This window comes from Perissodus microlepis, chromosome 23, assembly GCF_051167445.1.
Source record: "Perissodus microlepis isolate ML-2025 ecotype Zambia chromosome 23, ASM5116744v1, whole genome shotgun sequence".
NCBI lineage: Eukaryota > Metazoa > Chordata > Actinopteri > Cichliformes > Cichlidae > Perissodus > Perissodus microlepis.
Window position 1 is genome coordinate 37,958,578 of NC_140482.1, and position 11,315 is coordinate 37,969,892.

The 11,315-nt window shown below is 40.1% G+C and overlaps 1 protein-coding gene across 1 annotated transcript; it reads right to left on the minus strand.

Annotated features, from left to right (window-relative positions):
- Positions 1 to 4,785: 4,785 nt before the first annotated feature.
- On the minus strand, positions 4,786 to 10,714 carry atp5f1d (ATP synthase F1 subunit delta). Its single transcript, XM_084921607.1, has 5 exons — positions 10,469 to 10,714; positions 9,585 to 9,738; positions 8,583 to 8,671; positions 5,105 to 5,234; positions 4,786 to 4,917 (listed from the first exon to the last, which is right to left on the minus strand). Exons 1-4 carry the CDS (start codon positions 10,583 to 10,585, stop codon positions 5,112 to 5,114), a joined length of 483 nt encoding a protein of 160 aa, XP_084777733.1. The 5' UTR covers positions 10,586 to 10,714; the 3' UTR covers positions 4,786 to 4,917; positions 5,105 to 5,111.
- Between the last annotated feature and the right edge of the window lie 601 nt (positions 10,715 to 11,315).

The window sequence follows — 11,315 nt, forward strand, 5'->3', positions numbered from 1 at the left end:
GCAAATCTACAGCATGTTTTTGCCTCTCATGTAAATGTGCCCCACCTGGTCTGCTTTTAGTAAGTGAGTGCAGTTCTGAGCACAACAGACTTTTTTGTGTCTTGTTGCATTGGTATGGCCCAGGATGTTTCACGGCTCCACAAATACATCCTTGTTTTGAGTTATTTTTTGAATTCTTTAAAAAGAAAAAAGAAAAAAGAAACCATAAGTGGCAGATCAGCGACCATATCGTCCTTTTGTATACGCACTAATTAATCTTCTAGGTGCGTGTATGTGATACTTTTATACCTGCGTGTCTTTGAGTTGGCTGCTCATTTCTGTGTGAATATGCATAGACACATGCATGAGAACAGAAAAGCACTTTTCCCCTCTCCCACAGAAATACTCAGTGCAATGATTACCTGCCTTGCCACTCAGGGGGCCATTTGCTGTTACCACAAAGCTGATTATCTCACCTCTACAGCAGGCTGTGTTTGCAGCTTTGCAATTTTTCTCCCAAATGCCCACACTTCTATTTGTAGAAATGTTACCTAGCTGGCACAGGCAGAAATATATTTGTGTTTGTGTGGATGTTTGCGTCTGGGTGAGTGTTTGCGGCAGCGCTTGCCTGCGTGTGTGTTTTGTGGGTGGGTGGGTGTTTATGTGGAATGGAAGGCTGTAAGAATGGAGGAATGGATGACACAAACAGGGCAAAGTGGTGGGAGGCTGGTGTCAGGGCCCTACTCCCACTACCAGGCTGGATGCAGTATCTGACAGCTGACTGAGAGTCTGCAGGCCCCCTCTTTACACAGACCCACCAAAAGGTCAGCACTTCAATCAGCTCCACTCTCTGGATGCTTCTCTTTCTCTCTTACTGCTGCGAAGCCTCAATCTGCCCCCTTGATACACACTTAGCCATGCTTGACCATATCTCACAGGTGGAAATTTTCAGGTTTCGCTTACAAGAAAGCCGCCCCAGAATGTGTTTATGTATCTGTACCATTTAACAGCTACTGTATATTAAAGCTAGCTCCAGGGCCGATGATTATGCACACTAGATGATATGTGTAATTTTAGTGCACTTTGGTGTGTGGAAAATTGACATCCTCGTAGCTGGCTCATTGCTCAAAGCGTTTAAATTTTCCAGACCTTTAATTTCCTCTCGGTTCCTTCACAGGTCTCTCATTTGCCTCCACACATCAGGCGCTCTTAATATCCTATATTCTGCTATCTGCTGCTGGGAAGGATCTACTTTCCAAGTTATCAAAATTGCAATTTAAGTACTAATTAATATAAGACTTCTGGTAACTATACAGCACAGGCAACATGAAAACAACTTATAAATAGCCTGTTGCAGTTTGTTTTTTCTGCTGAAGATGACTTCCTGTAAATGAATAATTCAAGCTGTGATGTGATACCTCTTGTATAAAGGCAACATTTGTGGGACTTGATCATAGTGTCTCAGTTGTCACTCCCCCTCTTACGCACATAACTCCCTTATTATTCACCTGATACATTGTTTTTTTTTTTTTCATTATCGAGCCTGATAAATTAACATTTCTCCCAGCGCTGTCAGCTGCATGAATTATCATTAACACGATGAGTGAAATGTCAATGGTGGCGCATGTGAAGTGTGTCCCGTGATTTCATGAGGCTAATAAGAGCACCGATATAAAGAGAGACGAAGAGGGTTTGGGTTTGAGAGTCTCTCAACTCCGTTTCAAGTCTGATGAGGTTAAAGTCGCTCATGTCCCAATCCACAAAGCCGGGAACTAAGCCTGCAAGAAGTCATCAAGGAAAATCTCACACCGTGTCACAGCCAGTGTGTGTCATGCTGGAGCCCGTGCCAGTACATAAAGAAAATCTTGCGCTTTGACTCTTTCCATTTGCTTTGTGATTCACCCTATTAGCCACATTGCTACAATGACACATGCTTGGATACAAGCATAAGTATTCCCTGCTTGTTTTATGGGGTGGCACATTCAAAAGTAATTATGTTATGTCATTGTTATTCAAGCTTATATTTGTTCTGTGCTTCTTTAAAGCTGCTCTTTTAATTGTAGTATCCATGTGATCAAACAGCCAAAGGTCCAACGCAACATTCTGATACTGAATTTAGTTCATAACTCAGTTCAGCAAAGCTAGTGACTTGTGGACACCACCTAAGACAACATGATAACCAGATCCTGGATAAATAGTAGGCAATGAAGGACAAGTTACTAATACTGAGAGTATGACTTTAATTCATAAAACTGCTACTTCAGCTGATCTTTGGATTTCAGTAGGGATGCATCCACGGGCTACATCGACACATTCTTTGTGAGACATGTTTACTTTTTTGAGCCTGAGCCAAAAAAGAAAAAGAAAACTGGGACACTCGCTTCATTAGAGGAGGGCAAGAGATAAAAATGCTGTGCAGTCTGACAGAGTGTGACACCAGATCACTTGCAGCTACAGCATGTTAGCAGCTCTACAGAGCTGCATGTATCATTAACTGCTGAGAGCGGTTTGCTCAGCTAACATGCTCCAGGTAAAGTTTACAATGTTCTCCAACTAACCAGATTACACGATAGCCTGCTAACGTTTGCAAATTAAAAGTAAACAGAGCTACCGGATGACGGTGATGGGAATTGCATTTGGTTTGTAGATATTACATTTTCCCAACGGCAATAGTTAGTTGCAGTGCAAGTTTTTTGGACAACCAAAAGTGAAGTAATTCCATTCAAAAGCCACATGAAGAGCAGCAGCCATTCTTTCCTGATAAATGGTCTTGATTATTTAAACAGATTGTTACACAGTAATTCTTTATGAATCAAGCTGACAATGCCGTATTTCCAAACAACACCACTGCATTGGAGCAAGCGCTTTAGAAATTACATCATTGCTAAACACAATGATTCACATGGGCTGGTCCCTTTTATTGCCACTGTGGTTGACTCAGTAAACGCAGCCCAGTGAGTTCTCCCAAAGCTTCCAGCTGCTTTGTGTTCGAGTACCACTCAAACATGACACCGTGGACTGTCATAGTGTGTATCATGTTATTCGCTCCTGGGTGCAGACAGTGCAATCTTTTAATTACAGTATGTGGCGATCCATGGGAGATATGCACTGACTTACTATCACAAACCTGATCTGCTCTGAAACACCACCAAATGGCTCTTGAGTAAGGGCTCTCATTGGATACTCGTCGTCCTTTGTCAGTGCGCTGCACTTCACTGTTTCTATACCACCAAGCAGCACTTAAACACTTGGGTCAGGCAGTTCATTTGTGAGCTACTTCAGTAGTGTGTGTAGCTGAGGAAGAAGTGAATGTTGTGAAACTCAAAATATTTCACTACAAACTCATACAGTAGAAGTTTGAAGCAAAACTAAAACTGGAAGCACTATGAACCAAAAGAACTGGTTCCTCATTTATAGGGCACAGCTTTCCAGACACGACGGAACACCCAGCTGTTTTAGCTGCACGACAGCACACGTCAAGAGAAACGAGTTCGCTTGGAAAGCACACTGTCTTTTTCTGCTTCACTTTTCAGCATGAGCAGCCTTAAAATCTCAGAACACAGACATGATGGTGCAGCTCTTGGTTTCAACATCCTCTATTATAAATCTGGATTAAAGAAGTGGTGGTTTTGACATAACCAACTCATCTTGTTTGTCTGAAGTGTTACTCGGATGTCTCCAAGCCCTGAGGCTAACTGATGAGTTTGTATATTGTTCGTGTGTGTGTGTGTGTGCGCGCAGCTGGGATGAGAAGGTTTTGATGAAAACAGCAGATTAGAAAGGAGAACAAAGAGCAGGATGTGTGAGGTTTTGTTGACTTTCTTTTCTAAAAAAAATATATCATAATTAATCAAGCCAAGTAAAGTCTTCACAGCCTACGTCAACTCTGCTAAAAACAAAAATATGACAGTTTTGAAATAAAATTGTGTAATTTGTCTTTCCTCATTTTTATTCTGTACTGGAAATGATTTATAAAACTTCCTGTTCCTGCTTTTGAACCTTACGCAGCAGTTTCACCATGCACATTAGTAATCATTAGAACATTTCTGCGTAAATACTTTTACTTGCACCATACTCACACTTCTTGAGAGCCTGCAAGAGTTTTGACATTCAAAATAAACCGGTTGTGGTTTATGCTCTGAAAGCCTTAAGTGGGCACGTGAGTGAGGTCAGCGCCTCCTGGAGTGAGTCTGGTTATGAAACAAGAGAAAGGCCCAGTTTTCCAAAGAAGGGACAGCAAAAAAAACCAAACAGACTTTTCCTGGCTTAGTCATGTAAGCCTGAAGTCATCACTCACAACAAAAAAGCCCTGCCAACACATTTAAATGAAGCAACAGAAGATTCCAAATAACTCAAACCCACACATGGGCAATGCAACAGTAAAATGACCAAACTTTCAAATCCAGGAGCTACCACAAATATTTCAAGAGACCCTTTCTTTTGAGGCTTTACGGTAAACAATTTCCTCCAGCCTTATATGAAAAATATGACAGTTCCTTCCCTGAAACTGTGGTTTGCTGGGAAGTAGAGGAAAAATTTGATTATCCAAAACACTGTGTGAACTACCTATGATGTCTGCTGCCCTCAAGTGGCAGAATACATTCATTACAGTCATCAGTCACTATAAAAAATGAATTAGAAAACCCCCACACTACTTCTTTTGTGAAGCACTTTCCACAACACATGACAACTATTTAATAATAGCATGTAATTGCAACACACTGCTAACTTTGTCTTTGTGCACCAAAAATACTACAAATGTGCATTTTTGCAGCATGAGAAACCACCACAAACTCCTCCAGCAAGTAATTCCAAATAAATTTATTTTTAATTTCATCCCCTGTACAAAGTAAGCATGGAATCTTCTGGACGCTGACGTGACTGAGCTGGAAACACAGATGGGCTGTCGATTTCCATCCAAACAACAGAAAAGATTACCTAGGAGGGAAAATAAACAAGAGCTTGATGAAAATAAAACCTAATGCTGTTAGTGGTCAGTAATTTCCTGTTAACGTTTCCACTTTTGATATTATTAATTGTATGCAGTCCTGCATAATTATCCTGTTAAACCAAACAAATTCCAGGACAATAAACAGCTCATGTTAGAGGAGTTGAGAGGTCGTACCACAAGTCTACTCCAGAGCCTTGACAATGGCTTCATTGGCCTCTATGCCGATCTGAACTTCTGCCCTCGCTGCCTCGTCAGTTGTTCCAGCCAAATCAGCCTGGGCCTTCTCTAGGTTGGCTCTGGCTGCCTGAAAATAGAACAATAAAACGTGTGACTATTAAAAAAAACAAAAAAGCAACACTATAAGATAACAACCAAAACTCCAGCTGCATATTTTTAGAAACAGTTATAGATTATTTATTTTTCCATCTTATACCACATTATTACAGTAGAGTGCAATATCAAATACACCCTCATCATCTGTGACTATGAAAATATTTCAAGACAGGTCATCACCCTCAAAAAAAACCATAATAAATAGAGTATGCAAAACTCTAAATCATCCAACAAACCCCTTTGAGGATGACTGGGATGTCAGGATATCAAGATGGGAAAAAAAAAAGAGCGAGTCTTAAGTGAGGAGAAAGACGAGCAGGGAAAATCCCCACTGCCTCTTTGCTCTGAAAGCGCCATTTGTCACAGTCGCGATTAGAAACGAGAAATGCCAAACATAGCTGGAAGTTAAAGGTCTCCCAGCAGGGATTTGACACATCTGCTTTAACTCAACAGTGACTGACCTTTCCCTCCTTATTAACAGACCGGACCCATGTGCATTGTTACTCCAGAGTGGAAGGCGATGAGGAAAAATTAACTCATTTACGGCTATGAAGTCAACTTGACAGTGACTCTGGCACTGCCCAAGGTCAAAGACGCGACACCTTCGAGGCGAGTGCACGATAACGCAGCCTAGCATTAACAAGACTGACATTTAAAAGAGGACTCAACACTGACGTCCGACTGAAACGCCAATCTGATGGATAATCATCAGCTGGGAGGTGCCGAATGACCCAGCAGATCAAATCAGAAGAAAATAATGTAGCGTGGGATCAAAGGATGGTCTCTGCTGTCAAAGAGCACGATCTGGGTGGATAATTAGGAATGATACAAGCCTGAACAAATTGAATATATAGATACCCATCACACAAACCTCATTAAAGCATAAAAGAGACAAAGAATTGACAACCCACTTATGAATACCACTGTGTCAATGCTGGTGAGTGTGAAAAGAAAAGGAAACCTATTTTAAAACAAGGCTTTCAAAGCTTTCTCACTTGTACAGCTTTTGACAGCGTTTTAAGAACAAACGACTGGCTCCCACCATTTGAGCTCACAGTGTAACACCTGGTCTCTTGACTTGCAGCTGCAAACTTTATTCATACACAAAAGGAGAAGAAAAACAAAACAATCTTTTATTTATCCAGTAAAAATGCAAAGTCAAACAGAAAAGAGCTGGTGAGGATTACAATGCTCAAAGACAATTCAGGTACAAAAATAGCTGCTGCACAAAATCAGAAGCAAAGCTCAAGAGTGCAAAAGCAATTCAGAGTGTAAAGAAATAGCAAAAACAGCAACCTGTTCATTTAAACAACTTATTTAAGTTCCAACATCTAAATAAACTGTTAGAGCAGGCACACATATTTGTCTTCAATGAAACCAATTTCAAAAAATACTGAGTGAATTAACACCAGAGCACAGAGTGATCATACAGTTCAAACATGTGGGGGTTTTATATTGTAAAAAAGCTTTATGGGAAGGGAATTTAATGAATACCAATTATTTGTGTTGGACTGAATCTCAGTCCTTATACACAAAGGCTGACTTTATACTCATTACATGCCACAAACATTGATCATTTTTATTTATAACTTGTTAAAAGTCTGAGATATGAGGGGAGCAATGCACCTATTAGATAATTGGTCATTAAAGTAAATACAGAGCTGCAGATTGCAATTATAGGATCACCTGTGCAATGTCACACAATCAATCAATGAAGCTTCTTTAAATACTGACCTTTGGGAAATCTTGTGAAGCTCAATATGAGTTGGTTTGCAGTGGTGACAGTTTCATAATGACCCTTGCTTTTGTGGCATTTATTATTTCAAAGCACAACATTTACCCATTAAGCCACTGACTGACGTTTTCCCATTATAAAGACGACCTACGTGATACAACACATTACCTTTATCTGTTTCATTCTGCAGACTTCTTGGTGCACACAGAAGTATCCTCACTCAGCTTCCCAATCGAATTTCAAGTCAATTATTGTACCATTATCTTCTTCAAGTACCAAATCACAATGTGAGTCACCTCAAGGCATTTTACAGAGCATAGTGAAGACCTTACAGTGCTACAGCAGGAAACTCCCACAACACTCTGCTGAAACAGAGTAATGGAGGGCAGATACTCAGCTCAGTGGAATAGCACAAACTATACCCTTCAGGCTTTTTCTTTGCACTGTGAATGAAATATCACAGTGAAGGTCACATTTAACATGACGCTTTCTATCATACGCATTCTTGCATAAGTGTAATTTCTCTTGGGTACATTTGTGTACACTGTGTGCTAAATTAGTCATTCATTGATGTGCAGGTAGAGCTTGAGAGATGGGGATAAAAATGGTAACGGTATTCAGACTTGTTCAGTTTTGGAAAACTAGTGCATTATAGCATATTATATATAAGGAGAATTTAATCTGGCTTCATTAATCTGCACTCAGTAATGTAGAATACCAAAATATTGTGGGGGGGGGGTTCCCCCTTTCAAATTTATATATAATAAAAAAAAATCAGGAGGTCCCTTCTGTTGATTGGACAAAACTGTGTATGTAAGGCTCCCACAGCTTTAGTCCAGCATAAAAATCTAACACTAAGTGAAACCAAGTCAGATCGATATTAAAGTGGTCAAATATAGAGAGGCCCTTACAGAGAGCTAACAGAAACTGGTTCACCTATCAGGATGCAACTTACTCAAAAAAGTTGAGAGAAGAGTGGATTTAGGACAAGTGACTGAGAAGCCCAACCAAAGCTCATACTTAAACCTCATAAAAGATATGTGAAGAACCCCGAAAGTGACAGTTCATAGTAGCGTTTGGCCATCTGCTCCATGTTCCAATTGTCTTGGTATCACCCAGGGTGCCAGAGGTGGTTAACGTACCCATAATGTACATGTGGCATAAACACACATACATATAGAACAAGTTTACATAGAGTGATGAATTATTTAGTATTACAGTAAACAGATAACATACATGGACTTAATACTATTTAAGCTGAGCAGCTACAACAGTATCACATCTTAACATTTGCTGGTTCTTTGCCGTTTTTTTCACCTTAGACCTGTAGTTCTACATCATCCAGTTCTTTTCCATGTATAAAAATCATCTCACCTGCACCTCTTCACGCTGCATCGTCCCCTCCCGACACACAAAAGAATTATTCCAGAGGGGGAAAACTGAAGATGATGAGACTAACGACTATTACGCTCAAATTCAAACCACCAGTCAGAAATCTCCTCCTGTTTTCTCTCATTTGATAATAATGAGGGGTCAGTGTAGCAGCTCCACACACATTAATTTCAAAGTTCACATTATACTTACTGCAATGTCCAGCTGATCGAGGGGAAAAGCTTCCTCTGCAAGCAGTTGCACAGAAGAATCAGCATTGACCGTTACGGACCCACTGCTCACTGTGAATATATACACACACACGCACACACACAGTGTAAGTATCCACATGGAATTTGTAGTCACCTCAACTACATATGTACCATTATACTCAATGCAGTGTGGAAGAGCCCCATAGCATCCCTTATTCCTACAATTGTCTCTCGACCAGTTTTAATCACCTCACCAGAGTCTCAAATATTTTAATCCCATCATACAATTAGCTGGTTTATCTATAATTGTAATGTTCTCCTCAGGTGTAATGTCAGCCAAGTGCACTCCCACATTAATCGTATTTTGTTTAGATGTGATAAAACACTTTGTTGTTTTTGGCATCAACAACAGCCAAATGGGAAAAAAGAAAAGCAGATCTTTACAAAAAAAAAAAAAAAAAGAAAAAAAAGAAAGAAAGTGAACATGGTTGACTGTAGTGCGGCACAAGTTACTTTCCCTTTATGCTGGACGCAGGCTACAAACCACTTCATAGTAGACAGCCTGATAGTGTTTTGTTAAATGCTCACACTGTACAAAACATGTGATCTGTGACCAGTGGGTAATCACAATAAAGTGTAAGCCTTCACTGTAGCAGTCATTAATAACATCATATTAATTTGATAAGATGGTAGTTCTTCCACTGAGAGATTCGGTGTTACTGGGTGCAATAATGGAGCTTAAACTGTATTATTGCCGCAATGGTTAATTTAAAACCACTAAAGATTAAACAATGGTCATTATATCTGGGCATCTGTTAATTCTCTTAATTTTGTACCTTTGAGATCATTTTTTTTTCTGCTTCAAAAAAATGAGACTAAAACCAAAATAAATGTATAACTATGACTATAATCTCTCTCTCTTTGATTGGATAAGTAGGATCTTGAAATTTCTTGGTGGGTCTGTCTGCAGTCATTCACTCATTTTTCCAAAGGAAAATCTTACCGAAGTATTTGGCAGAAGAGCCATCATCATTAAAGACTGTGACAACACCAGGCCGGAGCACCTGCAGGGTGGGTACGTGGGCAGGAAGGATACCGAATGCACCGGTAAGCGTGGGGACATCCACCTGTTTCACACTGGCCTCTTTGAAATAAACCTGTAAAAAACAAAAACACACAACAATAACACTTTTGAATTAAAAAAATAAATAAAATGAAACATTACACCACCACTTTAACAGAGAGCTTCAACCCACATTAACTGACAACAATTAAGTAAATATCCAGATGCAAAACTAAGAACCAGACTTTTGAAACGAACAGAGCATCACCAATAACCACAAGTCTTTTTAATCCATATTAACGCATCATGATATAACACATTTGTCTTTGCGCTTGACTTTACCTGTTGGGTCAAAAACATTGTATATTCACATTCAGAATGTGAAGTGAACTGCACTGACAAGCTCGTCCCACCGACATGTACTTCAAGGTTACAGTTTAGTATTTAAAACACAAGGGCTCCTTAACAGTGTCACTGAAACTTATTGCACTAAAAAAAGGTAAATGTGTTTAAAAAATGGATCCGGAGTCTTAAGTAACCATGAAGAGAGTAATGCTTTGTGAAGGACCACACACTGCTTGTCAAATACGGTGAATGACGGCTAGGCTAGGCTACACCGGCTTAACCTCCAAACACAAACGCTAGCGCTAATTTAAATGCAACCGTGCATGTACTGCTCGGGGACACAGCGAGGCCAAGGACCGGCACCAATCTGTTACACGGCCCCAAAGGTGCCGTTTCATTTTTTTTAAAAAAAAATCATTCGGTGAGCTGATTAAGCTAGCTGGGCCTGAGTAGCCTAGCCGTTACCGTTTGCCTAGTACCTGTGTCGGTGAGGCGAACGTGAAGGACATCTGCGGGGCACCGGAGGCGGCCTCGGCGTAGCAGCGAGTCTGCCTCAGCACAGGCAGAGCACGGCGGAGAAATCTTGCTGCCATCATCCTTGAAAATGTTATTTTTGTGAAGCACGAGTGAATGACAGGGATCCCCAAGCCCTTGCGTGAAGGCAGTCAGTGTGCGCTTGGTAGGACAAGGACGTCGGGAGGCTACCCGTCAGGCTTTGCTGCGACGTAGAGGATGCAGGGTAATGTAGTCTTGGAAAAAAACACAACAACAACAACAAAAAAACCCCCAATTGCGTTAACAATTAAAGGTCTCCCAGTTTATCCATCGTTTAAAAATACTTTGAATCACCTCCTTAGTCCCGTATGCTTTCAGTTTTAGTTGGGTAAGGTACCCTGTCTTTTACTATGCAGTAACACACAGTAAAACAGATTTATTCGGTTTGTTTTATTTGATATTTTTTTTGTAGTATATTTGTTTACTGTTGATTTAGCACAGTCAATATGGTGTATATTTAGCATAACATGTATAGAACTGGGATAAACTGAGGTTGTTTTAAATGTGCTAAATGTGTATTTCAGCCTTTCAGCTGGTATTCTTGCTGGAGTTACTCGGGGAAACATTTTGAGATTGATTGGGGAAGAGTGGTTAATGTGAGAAAAAATAGTGTTTTCCGTATTTACTCATTAATAAATATATTTATCGTTAAATATTGTTAAATATATGCATCTATCAGTATTTATTGACAAATAAATGTAATCCCCATGGCGTCAGGAGATGGCGCCAAACCCCTGTAAAAAGCCTGCAAACCGGTGTGTCGCCAGTAAA